Below are 18,224 nucleotides of genomic sequence, written 5' to 3' on the forward strand. Positions count from 1 at the left end.
CAAGCGGTGCCACAGACTCACAGTCGAGCTTACACAGATTGAGCTTCCTAGCCCAGCTCTCGCTGTGCCTGTCTCACGAAGTCAAGCATGACCCGAAAAGCCTGTCTGTCCTGAACCATACCTGCTAAATTCTTTTTACGGTGGAGATTCCAGGACGCAGAGGGGCGGAGACCGACTAACGCTGCGTACAGCATTAGGGAAGCTTCGCACGCTAGTCTTGTAGGTAGTCGACCTTTCTGATGAACAGGCGTTAGGCGCAGGGAATTTGTCACTCATCGTGCAAAGACCGCATGCTGGTGATTGGTGCGGATATGTGCAGGGCTCGAGATGTATTTATTCTTTCCTGCGTTGGATTTGTATCATGCGTACTGATGGCTGCGCTAAAATGCAATAAAGCCGAGATCAGGAAATACGGGCATGGAGTATCGACGAGCCAGCTTTTTGGATTCCTGCTGAAATCTTCATTGTTTCTGGTGTTTGTACAAGATGCTGCAGCGACAAACAGTCTGCGCGAAGCCTCGGGTGAGACAACTTTAGCGCCGCAAAAAAGCCCTCTCTTCTGAAGGACATCACGACAATGATCTGACCGAATCTCGACGCATCTGAAAGCGAACATGCATCAGAAAACGAAACTTCGACGCGGAGTGGTGCGTGAGTACTTGAGTTCTTCAAATATGAGCTGGCTTATAGTTTCGTTCGAGCTTGGCAACTGCAATCCGTTGAAAGACGTGAGATGTTACACTTCGATAATCATCTCAGACTAAGTGATGCATGTCTGATTCCAAATCTGCGCCATGTTCTAGTCCGAAAAGCTTGAACTGTCAAGTCTGAAGGAGATACTTGCGTCTTGAAGTGCTTGAAGCACCAAAAAAAAAAAAAAGAGGGATTATGCGTGCAAAAACTGAAGCGCTGACTGAATGTGCGGACGTTCGGCGTCTCTACACGGGCCTCCAGTAAGTCTGTCAATTCTTGAGCTGAAGCTCTCTCGATTTTTCACGTTGGTAGGTTGTAAGCAGACTTTGGGCTCAGTGGTGATGAAGTGTTGAAAAGGGAGGCACATGTAAATTCTGAGAGCGCAATGGAAGGAAAAAGCTGTAAACACGGTACATCGCTGTGGTCCTTGATAAAGGCTGCGAATGGAGACCGAACGTCTCCCTTCAATGGTTTCGGCGCGGCATGGAGAGGCCTTAAGCTCGTCAGCGTCAAGCCGAAAAAATTAACACGTTAGATTCTGATGCTGCCACAGGCGACTCGAAAAGTTGAGGCATTAGACGACAAAAGTCAAACAGGCGTGGCTGACACAGCTTGAGCCTTTTTGAACGAGTCCGCCTCGACGGCGCCTCTTTAAGACAAGGTAGCCGTCAAAGCCAGAGGGTCTGTGGAAGTATGATTTCGACTATGCGTAATGTAAACTCGCCGACGTTGATCGCCTGCTCCAAAGGCCGTTTAGCTCATAGATGCGATCTCACCAAATCAGTGGGCCGAATATGCGTTGCGAGCACGAGGGAGGTTTCTCATTTCTTTAAATTGGAAAAAACGTTAAAATTCTCCCTCCCCAAGCAGCTCGCTGTTCTTCGCTGTAGCAACATTTACTTTGCAGCTTCCAGAGTGAAATTGGAGCCTTAGCACCATCGAATGTCTGCGCTCCCGTACCGTTTCGATCTCCACGGAGTTCCATCAGGTCGTGCGTGTGTCCGCGCAAGCCTTTTATCGAGCGTGTGTATCACTGTGAGTCTTTGTTCAAACCTACAGATCAGATTCGCTAAGCACTTGATACATCACAGAGCAAATACTCAATGTGTTCAGTCTTGGTCCAGCGTTTCCCGCGGCACAGCGGGACCATGATATGTGGTGATTGGGGTCCTGTGAAGCTCTTCAACAAAGTTTCAGCACTTGTTCACAGCGTTTTTGCCGTCCGAAGTACCTTCAAGCAAAGGTGGTGCGAGCCCATGGTTGATGCACGCCACGTTATGGCGGTTTCGATTCTCGGATATCGCTCGAAAGCCCCTGAGAAGACAAGACCATCGCAGTCTCAGCTAATTGCATCGGCGATGGTCCAGTATATGGAGAGCACGACCCGAGAACAAAATCACACTTACTCTCGTCCAGATATTACACGCTCGTGCAATCTTCATGTCGACCTCGCCGCTACATGTTGGGATCGAACTGCAAACTTGGTCGACTGACAAATTTAAATCACACAGATCCGAGGACTTTAATCAAAATGCGAGCGCGCAAGGTCTAGAACAATCCAAAGCAGTAGCTCATTCTTTTTGTCACTTTTTTGGGCATCGAAAAGCTATCTTTGCGCAGTATGTGAGGTCAATGATAGTGCTCAAAAGTACTGAAGACTGAGCAGAATGCTGACAGAAGCGGAACCTCGTGAAATTATTCTTGGCACGAAGTTGTAGTACTACACACGTCTCGGAAGCACGCGCTTATATCTTCATCGTCATTCGAATTGTTTGATAGATGCGCTGGGTCATATCTCTTTGGAGGTGCGCTTTTTGGCTTCCGTTCAGCTCAGCAACCGAAGGCGTGAAATCGGCTTAGACCATTGCCGAGCCATGTTAAGTAGTCTTGTACGCTGTCTCATGCACGATGCGACATCCAAACAAAACCCCCCTCGAGAATTCACATTTGAAGTTCGGGCCGAACGCTGCGGTGATTTCAGCTCTGGCTCGCTGGCGAAGACCGCGCCGTACTTTTGACAGCCACTGATCCACTATCGAAAATTCGCTGCAGCTTCAGTGCGCCAGCGAATGCGTCGGCTATACCGTTTTCTAAGGCTACAACCTCACCCACCGAAATCAGCCAAAAAGACGAACGCCCTTGAGGACGAAGAGCAATACATTTGAGGAGTGCGCTTTGAAGTTCACACACATACAGCACTGACAGGGAGCAAGCTCTACATAAACGCGGCCGACCGATGCATAAACGACACTAGGACTGGAAGTAAAATCATGATGAGCGCCTAAGACGCCGAGGAGGAGGTGGACATTGATCTTGCTGGAAAGTGAGGAGCGTGTCAGTCAGCAGTTGCACTCGGGTCAGACTCTTGCATAAGGCTTACTTCGCTATGATAAGACAAGCGACAAAGCAAAAAAGAGGGTGAGTGGGGTGGAACTTTGAGTGTGCGTAGAAGTGCAAAGAGGTAACAATGCGCTGACGGCAATCGAGCCTTTTTTACGCACCCTTTTCACAGATGGCTAACGGGCGCCAGACAATCAAAGCTGTCCGTCCGCGAGGCTCAGAGTGCGTCTTGAGGCGCTTTGGAGGTCACCTCCGTCGCGCAATCAAGGAGGTGATCCCGTGGCCCCTGCGCGAAATGTCCGTAAATGCGCGGCGGAGGTCACCTCCATTGAGGGCCGTGAGGGCGCAGGGCTTGGTAGTGAGGGCTCAATTATGGCCACCAAGGCCAGACAAGGAAGAAGACACCCCTTTTTGCCCTGTCTTCAAGATCGATCCCCAAACTGAGCACTGCAAATCGGCTGGGGCATGAGCGACCTTGCCCGGGAGGTCTTGCTTAAGGAGATCTGAAGAAGAGCAGAACTCAGCGTACTATGAGTGTACAAAAGTGGACTGAGCTTGCCACAGACTTCACGGAAGGTGAGATTGTTTCGGCCGTCAAGCGCTCCGTTCTGCAGAAGAAATTGGACGTGAATGCTGTTGTAAATGGCGGGATGGACACTGTAAGGAGGGAGTCGCTAGAATTGGCGCAAGAAGCAACACCAAAACGAGGACAGCGCCGCATGAAAGCCCTCAATGCGTTGTTGCCCCCCGGTGGACGAGATGAGGCGACCCTCACCGACTGTTGCTTGGGCAACGAATCAGTGATCGGACTCAAGAACAATCCCAACATTGACCGAGCAGAGGGGCTGACTCCGTCCACGCCATGCTATGTGCTTGCACCCCATGAAGAGTATGCAATCTTGAGTGGTGAGTCCTTGCAAACGTGCTATGGCGACACCGCAGAAAGTTTGCTGTGACGAGACCCTCACGCGCGCTACAGTAGAGCGCAAAGATGATGACTCTCCAAAATTTTTGCCTGATGTCACGCGCCTGGGCCGAATCAAGACGTGCCACTACGTGGCAGGATTGAACGTCTTTGAAAATACCCTGGGAGCTTTCCACATTCAGAGACTACGAGCAGACACGCAGACGACGGCAGAAATGTGGGTTCACCAACATCAACAACATCTCTAAGCATTGATGTCACGCAGACGAGACCGCGTGCGAGCAGGGTCAAGGTGAGGTGCGAGCATCACTGGATGCGTTCGCGCTCAATGATGGAAGTCTGATGGGCCGTGCGGGAGCAGCGCCAGTAGTAATCGAGGCTGTCGCTCTGTCCCAGCATCGTCAGGAAGTCTTCGTCGTGGGTGATGACGATGAGTTGGAAATTGCTCTGACTCTTGCGCTCCTTGATGATGTCGTTGAGGCTCTTTGCCAACGCCACGATGTTCTCCTTGTCCAAGTTGGTCGTCGGCTCATCAAGCGCAAGAATCCCACAATTTTCGCCAAAACTGTCTGCAAGAGCCAAGCGAATGATGATCGAGGCCAGGACCTTCTGACCAGCGCTGCAACGTCCTCTCATGTCCATCTCCACCGTGTCTTTGACCATGCACACGCGGTAAAAGTAGGAGCGATTAGCACGTGCGCCTTCATTGTCAGATTTGATGAGAATGGTATCGATGTCCGTGCCTTGATACGTGCGGCCCCACAGATATCGTATCTGCTCGTTGATCTCCTCCATCTTGATCGCATGGTAGCGCATGATTGCATTCTCGAGCGCTTTGACGTAGAGCTCTAGGTCGCGATCGGCCAATTCTCCAGTCTTGAATGCGACGAGCTTGGCCGTGTATCGCTTTTCCACGTTTTGGTAGCTATCCTTTAGCTCTTGTTCGCGACCCTGGATTTCAGTGCGTAGTGAGCTGATCACACCGCCCAAGTGGGCAGCCTCACCGTTCAGCTTGTTCTCGCGCTCCTTCGAAGTGTTGTATTTTTCGGTCCAGGTGCGATTCGCTTCGTAGGCTTCCTCCAGATTGAGACTGTCGTACTCTGTCTGGATGCGGGCGACGTCAGCGTCGAGAGTGCGGAAGCGCAGATTATCGTTGATATTGCGTTCGGTCGCCTTCGACTCGTTGAACTCTTTCTCGATCTTTGCAGCGTCTGCCTCGACAGCTTGTATATCCTTTTGGATGCTCTGCATCTCCGAAGTAAAATTCTCAACCGCTTGGACGCAATCTTCCATCTTTTCCTCCCCGCGCTGCACGATGAATCTGAGGAAAGGACGAGCGTCAACTGCTTTGAAGAGAGGGGCAATGTAGCGTAGCGTAGAAGGGACGCACCTCTGTGCTTGACTGTCCAATTCAGCAAGCAGCTTGGTGTGCCCGCCAAGTTCTGCAGCTTTGCTAGAAGCGGCAGCCTCTCGCGTCGATTGCTCGGTCTTGAATTGTTCCAATTCGTTCTGAGCCTTGCGGATCGGCGTGCTGGCTGCCGCGACCTCCTCGCTGAGTTTCTGCGACGATGACGTACTGATCAGCTTGCCGTCACCACCAGCGTGCGCTACTACTCACTTCAGAAAGTCTATGTGCTTCTTGGAGCTCGTTCGTAAGTTCCTCGACGCGCGTGGCTGCAGCTTCACGTTTGCTAGCCTCTTGACGTTGAGACGCAAAAGCCAACTCTGCTGAATGAACAGCTCGCTCAGCTTGAGTCAGACGACCTTGCAGATGCTCCTTTTCACTCTGCACCGTTTGGAGCTTGCGTTTCGCTTGTTTACTGAGTGCATTAGGTGAGAGCGAACAGCTGTCAGGACCTCGACCTGAGTGATCGAGCACAGGTGGACTCACAGCTGATCCGTTTGAGCATCGATCTCTGCTTGCACGTCATTCCCGGTTCTGGTCGAACCAGTCCGCAAAAGGTCGGATTCTAGCGCCGTGATTTCTTTGCTCAGGCTAGACACTTCTGACAGCAGGCGCGAGACGTCCGCCGCCAGGTTCTTGAGGGTGTTCAGCTCTTTGAGATCAGAGCGCGCTTTCGTGAGGCCTTGAGCGGTCTGCGAACAACATGTTTTCAGTGGTCGGCGTGGTCCCGCGCTGAAATTCAACGACGACCCACCGTTTCTGCTCGTGCACTTGCTTCTGCGAGTCGCGCCTGCTCAGTCTCGACGGTCTGTTTCGCCTTGGGAACTTCGACTCGGTCAATTGTATTGAGCAGCTCTTGCTTTGGTACGAGGCTCTGCACCGCTGCCAGCCTTTTGTTCCACTCTGCGAGATCGCCCTCGAGTTCATTGCGGTCAGCTCTGGCTGCTAGCTTGATTTGCTCTTCTACGTGTCGGTGGAAGCTTTCCTTCTCGCCCTGTGCGAGTGATCTGCCGCATCCAAAACAAGTGTGATCTTGATCGCCTACCAATTTTACGCGTTTAAAGAATCCGGCGAGGTGCTCCATGCCACTCAGCATGTTGGTGACCGTCGCGATTTCTTGATTGCATTCGTCCAGGCCAGACGCTATGTCGGTCTGCTCGTTGTCGAGCAAAGTGTTGCGAATCTCTTTGCTCAGAGCTGCGAATGAGGATCAGTTGAGGACCGGTGGTCAGATGGCGTCAAATTGGAGCGCCAAATCTTCAGACTGACCAGCGCTTCTCGCCTGGTTTTCTTGCAAGCTGCTGCGAGCGAACGACAAAGAAGCTTCAACCAGCTGCAGCTCCTTATTTGCAGCCTGATCCGCTCTCTCGGCCGCATTTGCAGCACTCTCCTTTTCGCTGCGAGAGCGAACGCGGGATCAGCGCGCGATGCGCGAAACAGGCGTGCTAGCCACCCACCTCATCACACGGATGGCCTCTGTCTCCAGTCGGTCGGAAGATGGCTTCGAACCCAAGTGCTCAAGAATGGTGGACTCGTGGCGTTGCATGCTGTTGGGAGAGCCGGAAAGGAGCATCACATGTTTTGAGGGTCAAGGCGCTGGCACTGCAGTCACTTGCGAGCTACGCACATCGATTCAATCTCTTTCGCCTTCTGATCCCTCTCAGCTTTCTTCACGTCGAGCTTTGCTCGTTGATCCGCGTTCCGGTTGAGGCTATTGAGCTCGACGGTCAGCTCTTCGCGCTGCTGGTCAAGATGGCGTATGTTCTTGTTGATGTCGCGCAGCTGGTCATCGTGTTCAGATCCTCGCATTTCCTGCGAGACTGCCTCGCAGCGAGCTTGGGCATCTTTGAAGTCCTTTTCCGCGGCTGTCAGATCGGATGCTGTAATGGCGAAGCCGTCGAGTTCATCCTGAGCACGTTTCTTGCGTTCTTTCACGCGACGCTGTCCAGAGTGGGATCAAAGCAAGAGATGAGTGTGCAAGACTAGCTCTGTTGCCACCTTGACAAGCTCACCGCCGTATCGCTGGCTTGTTCCTTTGCGACTTCTTTTGCGCGCAAATTGCCTCGCAATTCTTGATAGACATTGGTCAAATGTCGCTCTTTGTTGACGCCCTCGGACTGACCAAATAGAAAGGGCTCGTCAGCATCCGTCACGTGGCAGATCTCGTGTGTCGAGTGCAGAGAGTAAGACAACACTCACTTTGACATCGTCAAGATCAGCTTCGGCCTTGCGTGCGTGTGTAGCGATGCGTTGAGCAAAGTCTTCGACTTGGGTTTCGGTCATCCCTTGGGTGTCAAAGCCTTTGATACTGAGCTCGCCGCTGATGCGACGGATTTCTCGCTCTCTCTTTGCGATCGCTTGGTCGTGATGCTGGAGAAGAAGTGGCATGCGTCGTCAGCGTTGTTTGGACAACGTCTCGCCCATACTGACACACCTTGCGGTCATTCTCTAGTCCCCCCTTTTCCCCGATTTTGCGCGACCTGCGCTCTTCAACACTCTGAAGCTGATCCTTGCCGTCGAGCACTTTACGTTTCAAGTTGTCTTGTTTAACCCGCTGACGTTGCAGATGCTCCCCAAAGCGATCTTTGCGACGCTGAAGTTCGGACTGAGGCTCTGGTTGCGGAATGGTTCGGCGAGCTCGGTCTGTCAACAGCCGAAGAGCTTCTGAGCGGCGCTAGACTCACCATCAATGTGCGTCATCGTGCTTCGCAACTGTTCCATATTTTCTCGATGAAGGCGCATCTTCTCCTCCATCGTCTCTGCTTTGGCGACTGTCTCTCTGAAACGCACGGCCTTGTCGTAGAAACCTTTGTTCTCCTTTGTCAGCGCCCTGATATCCTCGTTCAGATCGTCAAGCTTATTCTCATTCTCCGTCAGGCTGATTTCTAGCCTTCGACGCTTCTCTCGGATCTGTGCAAGCGTACAAGCAGATCAGTCGCTTGCCCGTAGCCGTGTATGGTGCCACATTGTACGCACCCCATCGGATCGCTCTTTGTCAGTCTTGAGGCTTTCCAGCTCGACGCGTTGGACTCTGAGATCCTCTCGTTGCTCTTTGCGGATCGTTCTGATATTCTCGAGTGCTTTCGTGTACCTGACAATGAATCCGCTCTGTCGTCAGCCCTCTCGTCGATGTAGGTTGCACTGCCGCACACTCACTTGGTCGCCTCGAAGATGTCGTCGAACTTCTTTTTCAGCACGGAGGGCTCTGAGAGAGGCCAATTCGAGTCTTCCTGGTGGCAGAAGATGACATTGTCGAGGATGCTCTTTGAGACTCCCAGCAGACGCGGAATCTCCTCGTCGAGCTCTGCGCATTTTGTGGACAAGACTGCTCGCTGAAGCGAGGCATCCCCATACAGCATAGATTGGTTGGATCAGCATCATAAGCGCCACACTCGTCGCATGTCCCCCCCCCTCATAAGCGCCACACTCGTCGCATGTCCCCCCCCCCGCCCCCCCCTTTCCCTACTCTCTCTGCTCAGCCAGGACGCGCCGTCTTCACCCACCTTGTTTCTACGATTCTCGTCGTCCACCTGCAGCAGACCTTCGAGCGTCTTCATCGTCAAACCCGTCGTTTTCCTTTTGGAGACTTGAATGTTTCGCACGCAGTTGATGCGGACTCTGCTGGTGCTGTAGAATCGCAAGCGAATCTGCGCTTTGACCTCGTTAGCTGCTGCCATGGTGGGGTCGTGTATGAATGCGCCACCTTTCGTGTTGGGAGGCAGATCTCCTGTGGTCGCATACTTGAGACATTCAATGATGGTCTGGGCAACGAAGAGCAGCAGGGTGCAGACTCGTGAGCGAGCGGACGGCAGAGCACTTGGCATCACGTGCGCAACTCACAGTCTTGCCGCTGCCGTTGTAACCGACGATGACGGTCAGTGGGGTGTAGAACTGGATGATGTTGATACTCTTCTCGTCGAATGAGCGTACACCACGAATGGCCAGCTCTGGTGGGGATGTGCAGAGGTGGTGTATGCGTCAAGCCAAAGCCAGCATCGCAGCGCAGGTCGGGTGGGGGGCGTAACGGATGCCACTCCGCCTCGACTCACTATCCAAAGACGCCATTGTGGCGAGTAGAGATCGCGTTGCTGTCTATCTTCCGAGCTGCAAAGCGTGCAAGTGATGCTGAGAGTGCTTGTAATGGCGGTGACCCTCAAGAGCGCTTCGACGACGATGAAATTGACAAGCTGAGCAAGACAGCATTCCGCTCCGTCTGGCGACGGAAGGTGGCAGTTGAGCGTTGTGAGACGCGCGATTCGTGCCAGCGAGCGTGGGCAGAGAGAATGTGCCAGTCCAACGTGATTGCAGTGATCGCTATCGTGGCTTCTTTGCGATGGAGCGGGCCATGATGAGCTGAATCGTGGTTGCTAATCAAGACTGAATCGGAATGAAAGGCGATCGATCACGAGGTCATAACAAACGCACCCTCACGACTCACGACTGTCGTGCATGCAGCCCAAAACTGCCCGCCCGTCTTCACGTACGATCGATGCAACCGCGCGCCTGCGCGCGTCGTTCCTTGCGGCGGGCGGCGTGTCGCGCGGCACTCACATGCAGCAGTGACTGCTGCTGCTGCTGCTGCTGCTGCTGCTGCTATGTGCCGCGCGACACGCGGATGTTTGCGGCCCAATTTACGCGCTACTCGTGACTCTCCTGCGCGTATCCCATCCTAGAGATCCAAAGATAATGAGTCCAACACTCGATCACGACTCACGACTCTTGATCCCGTGACTGTTGCGACTCGCGACTCACAAAGTCCGACTCTTGACTCGTGATATCGAATATCAAGATTTGACTCCAGCAAGAGTCGAGATGACTCACGCTCTCCATGCATTACGAAGCATGACTCGTGACGTGACTTTATTGACAGCACCGACACGTGAGGCCGGGTTCGCTCAGCCGCCTCAAGGCTCTCATCTGTCTCTTTGCCTCTGACTGTGTGAGAGGAGTCGTGAGTCCACGTTCTGCTCACCGACTTGATGAAAATGCGTCTGCACACATAAGATTACGCTTACCACGACGATCGTGGAGGTGCGGCGCGCGCAAGCGTGGTCTGCTGGACACAACATTAGGCAAAGGATGCCTGTGTAACGAAGACTGGCAAATCACACTTTCACGAGGTCTCATGTCACCGCCATGCACTCAACGTCGCAGGTGGTTGCTCGAGGCCCATTTGTGCGTGTCATGGCATGTCGTGGCCTGGCTGACCTGCTGGGTGATCGCAATCGCAATTGTGAATCGTTTCATGGCGTCTCAGAAAGTGAGGTCAGACACATCCACGCTATCCCACCCGCCCGCCGCGCTTCTGTAGGTGCGACGCCAAACAAGGTGTGTCTCGGGGTCGATCATCTTGATGGCGGGGAAAATTGATTGACATGACAGGTCAGGGTAAAGTGATGCAGCAGCGGCAAAAATCAAAAGCGTCGCTCGCGTTCGATCAGCTGACAGGCAACCGCTGGCTGTCAATGTACACGCCACTTGCGACTCACGCCATAAATGTGTCCAAAGAATTGACCGTGCGATTGGTCGTATTGCAAAGTGCGGCGCGGCCGGTCCTCTGCTGCTGCTTCGCCCAGCGCAAGCGTGCTCAACGGCAAGGCGCAGATGACGACCTCTTCGACGTGCGCAAAGAAGCGCGACAAGGTGCCTGGCAGTTGATGCTTGGATGAGAAATGCAAGAAGCCATCTTTTTGCTGGGCGGCAGCAAGAGGAGAAAGATGCATTACGTGTCAGCAAGGATGTGCACCAACCAGCTAGCATCACCCTCACTTCAATTGGTCTCACATCCAGCTGCGTGCCCGACCACTTGATCGACGGCAGCTGCTCGGCCTCGGATGGCAGCAAGATCTTATACAGCACCGTAGCTTGTCTGGGGTCTGGCGCTGCTGCAGACGCTTCTTGTTGCGATGGCATGATGGTGCAATGAACGCCGCGCCGATCGAGGATATATCACGAGAAGGATCGAGCCGCGGCTGCAATTAAAAGTGGATGAGCGAGCGCGGGCGTGCAAAATTGATTAGGAACAAAGTCAGGAGACTGCACTGTGAGAGGCGTGCAAATGCAAGGATGCGAAGGGAGAGAGAGGTTTAATCGACTCGATATGGATCGATCGTCGAGCGTGCGCGGTTTGACCTTAGCTGCAGTAGTAGTAGCTGCCGCTGTCGTCGTGGGGGCCACCTCACCTCACCTCACCTCGCCTCGCCTCGCCTCACCTCGACTCGACTCACATATTCGACTCAACCCGCGTTCTTCCTGCATTTGATTCTTCTTGATTTCGAGCGAGCGCGCGTTATCGCCGAGACATGCAGCACCATGTGCACGTGATGCGACCACCCAGGCGGGCGGCATGTTCGGTGATTGCGCCGTCTCGAGCGAGAGGCGCGCGGCTGATTCGAGCGAGTCGCGCCGAATCTCGAATCGGCGTGCCGCGGCGCGGGTGCTTTGAAAGCGACAGCGACAGCGACAGCGACTGTTGCGCTTGCACCCCGCGCGCCTCGGGGAGTCTGTGGATCCGATCATCAGCCGTGAGTCATTGATCGTGACCACCACAAACCACACGCTGCCCCTCAATCACGAATCGACGATCTGACGTGAAGCTTGCCACCCAACGAGCTGCGTGCAGCCGCTGCTCGTGCCTGCCTCAGCATGCACTGTGCTTGTGCTGAACGTACATGTGAACGTGATGCGTGGCACTCGTGGAGCCCCGCTCACATCAGCCGAGTCTGACGGCAAGCCGTGCAAGCCGTGCAAGCGGTGGACACACGTCACAGTCGAGCCGCTTCGACGATGATCAGCTTGTCACACCAAGTCAAGATGAATCCGATGGAATGGCACGGCATCAAGCGTTGGGGTGCCGTGCTTGCATTCTGACCCATCCCCTTCTGAGGGGTACAAAAAGGGGCGCTTGTTGGCGACTGCAACAGTCAGGGTAGTGTCCTCTCAGTAGAAGCAGCGCACCCACACTTGAGCCTTCACCCCCCACCCCCTCTCAACCTCGACTGGCAATCACGTTCGCCATGCCAGCTGCAGTCATCTACGCCAAAGATCTGCCTGCCGGCACGCCCAACCGCGTTGAGAGCGTAGCTCTGGTTGGCGCGACGGGTCAGCAAGGCAGTCACATTCTCAAACAGCTGCTCGCAAGTCCTGCCCTGTCTCGCCTTCAGGTGACTGCGCTCACCCGAAAGCAAAGCGGAAGCGCCAATCAGCTCAAAGTCGAAGCAGATGCGAGGGCGCGGGTGCGGGTGCTGCCTGTAAATTACGACGATCATGCCGAGCTGGTGCGAGCGCTTCGAGGCAAAGATGTGCTGCTCTGCACCCTTTCCGTGCACGCGCCACCCGAGCAGCAGAACAAGCTGGTGGACGCTGCCAAGGAAGCCGGCGTCAAGTGGTTCATACCAAACGAGTGGGGCTACGACCCACCCCCCGCAGTGGCGCAAGACACCATGATAGGCCTGTCCAAGTCCAAGGAGCGCGCACACATCCAACACCGCGACTTGCCTTGGATCGCCTTTGCGCCCGGCTTTTGGTACAGCTACAGTCTCAGCGGCGGCGAAGCGCTGTTTGGCATCGATATCAACAATCGCAAGGCGGTGCTGTACCAAGGTGGTGAGGTGGCCCTGAGCACCTCTACCTGGCAGCGCACTGCACGTGCAGTCGCATCCCTGCTCAGTCTGCCCATGTATCCACGCGACGAGGCTGATGCAAGCATCACCATGAGCCACTGGCTCAACCGCTTCGTCCACATCTCCAGCTTCACCCTGACTCAACGCGAGATGCTCGACTCTGTGCAGCAAGTCACGCACACCACCGACGCCGACTGGACCATCGACCTCTCCACATCTGCAAGAGAGGCGTGGCAGCAGGGCACCGAGGAGCTGCGCGCTGGCAATAGGATGGGCTTTGCCCAGGCGCTCTACTCTAGAATGTTCTATCCGGAAGATCAACCGGGCAACCTGAAGGATGTCACAGCAGTGGACAACCAGCTGCTCGGGCTGCCGAAGGAAGACCTGGAGGAGCATACGCGGCAAGCGGTCGACATGGCAAAGGAAAACTACATGCAAAAGTCTTACGCAAGAAAGTGAAGGCATGCAGCGCTTCCTCGATGCACAACTCTTCCTGGCTGTCTTGTGTCACTGAACGTCATGATCATCGTCAAGGTCGCCGCGCTTGTACGTGCGGATCATGTCCACGGCTCTGCTTGCACGCGCGAGCAGTGATGGTGCAATTGCATGAAATCCAACGCTAAAGAGGGATGATGCTGGTATATACGATAGACGTGGTGAAAAGCGACGGTCTCGGCGTAACCGAAGTCGAAAGATTGCAAGGAAGGGCGACAGTCGACGAAGCACAGACTGGCGTACAGAGTCGCCCAAGGTGCGGCGCCGCGTTGAACGGCTGTGCCAAAGATTCGATGACAGGGCGCGCGTGCAGTGGTCTGTGCTGGCGTTGATCTGGCTGGCGCCTGAAGAAGTTCTAGCGATGTCAGAGTGTCCATGCGTGAAGCTGGCAAGTCAGCATCAATGCTGACGGTAGCCGTGGTGCTGCTTGACAATGTCTGCGGCTTGCTCGGCGACGGCCGCGACTACGCTCTGCAAGTGAGCAGACGGGAGAATGGGGAAGATGCTCGCATCCACGACTCTGACGTTGAGCGTTCCGTACACGCGCAAGTCATGCGAGACCACACCGCCGAGGTGCAGGGGAAGCATGGGCAGAGATCCAGAGGGGTGGTCTGCAGGCGATCGAGGCATCGGTATAAGCGTCAGCGGGCGAGTGGGGTCCAGTCGCGCTCATTGCAAACGTTGCGGAACTCACACTCTGTGCCGGTAAAGTTTCTGGCAAAGTCGGTCCACTGCTCAAGCGAAGCATTCTCTGGCACAGCTTCGGTACCGGGCCAAGCTTCGCTCTCCACGATGCCCTTCAAAGGCTCAGATTGGGCCAGCTTGCGCACAAACGCGAGCGCGTAGCCTTGCGTGTAGGCGTCCAGGTCGTGAGAGAGGTAGCGCGGGTCGACGATGGGTTTGACAAGAGCATCGGTGCTGTTGATGTGCACGCTTCCCCTGGCGAGCGGACGCTGAGGGCAGGTTACGACGGAAAAGTAGGCCCCTGGAGCTGGCGCTTTGCCGGGTGGAATGGCTGCTTGCCAAGCGTTCAAGAGGTAAAACTGCGCAACCAAAGTAGGGGGCGGGGGCAGAATCAGCAAAAAATACCTCTTCGAGAGCTAGGAAAAGCTCTCAAGAGATCCAATCGCACCTCGATCTGTGGCCATTTGGCGTAGTGGCGCAGAGCGTAGGCATTTGTAGCCAGCGCGCCACGTCTTGGGGCAACAGGCGCGTACTTTTCGACTTCGTGATCGTGACTGCTGGTCTTTGCGCTGGTGAGCTTCTTGTGAGCCTCGTGAGTGTGCTGACCAAACACATCCTCCGCGCCTTTGCGTTTGTTGAGCAGCGTCTGCAAGACGTACTCGCCAGGCACGTAGGTGATGGCATCTCCAGCAAAGTCGAGCAAGCCCGTCTGGTTCTGAATGAAGAGTTGTTGTTGCTCCGCTGCAAGAGTGGCATTGAAGAGCAGACCATCAAGGGAGGTGTAGTCGTCTTTCAACTTGAGGATGACCGAGGAGGATGGGTGATCCTGCAAGTTCTCTCCTACTCCTGGATTTGCGTACTTGACCTCGATACCAAGAGGTTCGAGGACAGCAGGGTTGCCGATACCAGAGTGCTCGAGGATTGCTGGGCTGTTGAAGGCGCCGCCAGAGATGATGACTGAGGTGCGGTGAATGTGAAGGAGAGAATGCGCATTAGTGGAGTGGGGGGGGCCAGCAAAGCACCACTCTGTCAACAGTGCTCACCTTCTTTGCGCGCGCGCAAATGCTTGATCTTGGCACCAGTGGCGCTCGGAGCGGTAGAGTCGACGACGGCCACACCGTCGGCAACGAGCTTGTCAAGGTGACCAGCATGGTGAGACTTGTGCTTCTTCCACTTGATGGCAGTCACGGTGGTGTTGGCAATGACGACGAGGTTCTTCCTGTCCTTGTTGGGTGTCAAGTAAGCGAACTCCGTGTCGTCGCGCAACTGCGTCTCGGGCACCAAGGTGGAAGGCCACAAGCTCGAGCCGACATTGTCGCCTGCCATACCGGATCGCGCAGCTTGAGAGATGCCGAGAGCGGACCAGCTGGGGATCCAAGTCTTGATTTGCGGGAGGTGAAAGTTGGTGAAGCCGACGTTGATGGGACCCTTGAATCCTTGGGACTTGCGATCAAAGGTGGCGCCCCAGCCGTCTCGGTAGGATTGCGCGGGTGGAGTAGAGTTTTGGGCCTTTTTCAAATACCTTTCCATCGTTGGCCAGTTCCATCCTGCATTGCCCAAATGACCCCAGGCGTCGATTTCTCCAGCAAAGGGCCGCGTATACTGCAGCGCATTGATGGCCGTGGATCTGGAGGGATGGAGGCTCGATGGAGCGTCAAACAACCGCCACATCGCACACACACACTTTGCCGTCCATCGCTGCAAGTCGACTAGACAGGACCGAACCAACTCACCCTCCGAGAATCTTTCCACGTGGATGATAGACGCTCTTGCCGTTCAGGCCCTTTTGAGGGGCAGTGTTGTACGCCCAATCAAGAGGGCCAAGGAAAGGAGCACCGAGAGATCCGGGAATGGTGATGTTGGGATTGCCCACACCGCTCGGACCAGCTTCGACGATGGCGACCTTCCAATGAGGGTTCTCTGACAACCTCGCACCGATCACCGCTCCAGCTCCACCGCCTCCAACGACGATGAAGTCGAATTCAGCGTCGGCATCGGCATGCGCATGCGCACCATCAGCTGTTTCCGCGCTGCGCTCGTCGATGTTAGAGACTGGAGATGCCGATGCTGCCACTACGCTGACGCCGAGCGCCACGACGAAGAGCACAGTGGCAACGAGGCCCTTGGACGATGCTCGCCACAATGATTTGCGAGATTCATTGCGAGCCGTCATGACTGCTCGAGATGTGCGAGTCTGCGCGAGTTGGGTGCTGCTGATGAGTGGTGGTGGGAAAGAATGATGAGTGTGGGCGAGGTGTGGGCGAGGTGTGGGTGCGGTTGGTACTCGAAGCGTGTCGCAAAGTCGCGAGGGGGAGAAGCGAGAAGCGCTGGGGCGAGGATGCGTGCAATTGCTGCAGCTCTGCAAGTTGTAGAAGTGCTGCCTCCCGCCTTTGAAGGGCTCGAATGCGTAATTACTATACCGCCGCTCGTCAGGTCAAGGGGAGAGGGGGGCTTTTGGTGCGCAGCCAAGACGGTTACTGCAAAGTAGGCGCAGCGCAAGGATGCTGCAGCAAAAAGGGGGGGAGGGAGGGGGGTAAGCAGAGGTAGAGGAATGGGAAGTTGTGGCTCTGTGGAGCTTTCGCTTGGGCGCAACGTACAGGTACAGGTACAGGTACAGGTACAGAACAGACAGACCAAGGTTCGCAACGTTCCCCCTATCAGGAGAGGAGCTGCCAACGTCGGAGCTGATTGTGCCTGGCTGGCTGCGTTGCGCTGCGCTGTGAGCCCGATTGGCTCGGCTTTGTTGGCTTTGTTGCTCTGATCGTGATTGCCCGCGCTTCATCTCTCGCGCCTATACCGACTGCCACGCAGAACGCTTTTGCAAAGCCTGTGTGATGGGCGAGGCAGGCAGGCAGCTCTAGTCGAGTCGTGCAAGTCGTGAGTCGCGAGTCGCGAGTCGTGAGTCGTGAGTTCGTGAGTCGTGAGTCAGAGTGGTGCTTTTGCCGATGCGGCCCAGCGCCGCAGACTTGATTCGTCGATGCGAGCACAGAGGCATGACAGACAGACAGACAGGCAGGCAGGCAGGCAGATTCAGCCTTGGTGCATGGTCGAGTGTGAGTCCGAGTGCCCCCCATATGCGAGCAAGACGCATGCGAATCATTCCAGGCCAACAAAATGCGCCGTCCAAAATATTGTTCCGTGCTGCTGCAATGCACTGCGCTGCGCACTCGAAGCTGCTGCTGCACGCCTTTTTGGCGCCGCAATCAATAATAGCAGTTGCGTTGAGTTGCGAGTCAGAGTCTGTGAGTGCAGCAACCATGCACGAATGGCAACTGCTCGCCGGAATTCGTCATCCTCGAATTGGTGCGGTGCGGTGCGGTGCGGTGCGTTGTGGCCAGGCTACAGCGATGAGGCCACAGAGGAACAGCTTTGAAGTCGTGTACGGCAGCTTCCTTTGCTTTGTCCGTGTGCATCCCTGCTCTCCCCCAGCCCGCGCCCAGTGTCGCTCTTAGCTGCGCGCCCTCAATCAAAGCAGGGATGGGCGTAAGACTAGCGCGCCAATCAATTATACCTGCCGATGCATTCGCCGCGGGGCGGGGCGGGGCGCGTCCATCAGCATGCAAGCAAGCAAGCGATCGACTAGAAAGAATCCTTCTCCCCGAGAGGCGTGTGCGCTCAAAGCCTTCTGTTGTCAGTCAGAGTGTGAGTGCAGAGCATAGCGAATTGCCGCACGAGAGCGGAAGAGGAAAATGCGCCTCATCGCTCGATCGTCGATGCGTGACAACAGTCATCTGCAAACTTTGCGCGTGTTGGCCCGCTCGTCGCATTAGCGCATCTCGTCGTCGAGTCGGGGCGTGCGTGTGTTGTGTGTGGAGGAAAAGGGCGATCGAGCGACAGATTAGGCTTTGGCTACGGCGTTCGAGTTCCGCCAGCACACTCGTGACTTTCTCCACTCGTGACTCGTGACTGCTGACCTGCTTTGCTGGAAAGAGTTGACGAGCGAACGATGAGTTGGCCGTGCGCGTGCGTGCCTGTTGTGTAGATGCGTCAGCAATCGTGCGTCTGAGGTGCAACACACCGCACGGCCTTCATCAATCAATGAATGCATGCATGCAGATCG

At 55.1% G+C, this 18,224-nt stretch overlaps 5 protein-coding genes across 5 annotated transcripts; 2 read left to right on the top strand and 3 right to left on the bottom strand.

Moving 5' to 3' along the window:
* Nucleotides 1-3,563: 3,563 nt before the first annotated feature.
* On the top strand, nucleotides 3,564-4,206 carry IE81DRAFT_349411 (hypothetical protein; the record flags this gene model as incomplete). The annotated part of the gene is made up of 2 exons (XM_025516387.1): nucleotides 3,564-3,939; nucleotides 4,013-4,206. The coding sequence occupies 2 exons, from the start codon at nucleotides 3,564-3,566 to the stop codon at nucleotides 4,204-4,206; spliced, it is 570 nt and encodes a 189-aa protein (XP_025367427.1).
* IE81DRAFT_368433 (putative RAD50-DNA repair protein) lies at nucleotides 4,206-9,733 on the bottom strand. Its single transcript, XM_025517146.1, has 17 exons — nucleotides 9,413-9,733; nucleotides 9,204-9,310; nucleotides 8,867-9,124; nucleotides 8,520-8,695; nucleotides 8,340-8,454; nucleotides 8,048-8,273; nucleotides 7,798-7,976; nucleotides 7,563-7,733; nucleotides 7,376-7,480; nucleotides 6,991-7,304; nucleotides 6,821-6,910; nucleotides 6,633-6,760; nucleotides 6,118-6,560; nucleotides 5,850-6,055; nucleotides 5,577-5,778; nucleotides 5,349-5,518; nucleotides 4,206-5,279 (listed from the first exon to the last, which is right to left on the bottom strand). The coding sequence occupies exons 1-17, from the start codon at nucleotides 9,426-9,428 to the stop codon at nucleotides 4,265-4,267; spliced, it is 3,921 nt and encodes a 1,306-aa protein (XP_025367428.1). The 5' UTR covers nucleotides 9,429-9,733; the 3' UTR covers nucleotides 4,206-4,264.
* A 619-nt stretch (nucleotides 9,734-10,352) lies between these two features.
* On the bottom strand, nucleotides 10,353-11,569 carry IE81DRAFT_325743 (hypothetical protein). The gene is made up of 3 exons (XM_025514614.1): nucleotides 11,148-11,569; nucleotides 10,853-11,056; nucleotides 10,353-10,712 (listed from the first exon to the last, which is right to left on the bottom strand). The coding sequence occupies exons 1-3, from the start codon at nucleotides 11,274-11,276 to the stop codon at nucleotides 10,617-10,619; spliced, it is 429 nt and encodes a 142-aa protein (XP_025367429.1). The 5' UTR covers nucleotides 11,277-11,569; the 3' UTR covers nucleotides 10,353-10,616.
* An 810-nt stretch (nucleotides 11,570-12,379) lies between these two features.
* On the top strand, nucleotides 12,380-13,444 carry IE81DRAFT_293650 (NAD(P)-binding protein; the record flags this gene model as incomplete). Its single annotated transcript, XM_025512007.1, has 1 exon — nucleotides 12,380-13,444. The coding sequence occupies one exon, from the start codon at nucleotides 12,380-12,382 to the stop codon at nucleotides 13,442-13,444; it is 1,065 nt and encodes a 354-aa protein (XP_025367430.1).
* A 220-nt stretch (nucleotides 13,445-13,664) lies between these two features.
* Nucleotides 13,665-16,579, bottom strand: IE81DRAFT_234461 (alcohol oxidase). Its single transcript, XM_025511159.1, has 5 exons — nucleotides 15,898-16,579; nucleotides 15,208-15,791; nucleotides 14,613-15,121; nucleotides 14,175-14,523; nucleotides 13,665-14,091 (listed from the first exon to the last, which is right to left on the bottom strand). Exons 1-5 carry the CDS (start codon nucleotides 16,335-16,337, stop codon nucleotides 13,880-13,882), a joined length of 2,094 nt encoding a protein of 697 aa, XP_025367431.1. The 5' UTR covers nucleotides 16,338-16,579; the 3' UTR covers nucleotides 13,665-13,879.
* Nucleotides 16,580-18,224: the final 1,645 nt, after the last annotated feature.

The sequence above is a fragment of the Ceraceosorus guamensis genome (assembly GCF_003144195.1).
Source record: "Ceraceosorus guamensis strain MCA 4658 unplaced genomic scaffold IE81scaffold_73, whole genome shotgun sequence".
NCBI lineage: Eukaryota > Fungi > Basidiomycota > Exobasidiomycetes > Ceraceosorales > Ceraceosoraceae > Ceraceosorus > Ceraceosorus guamensis.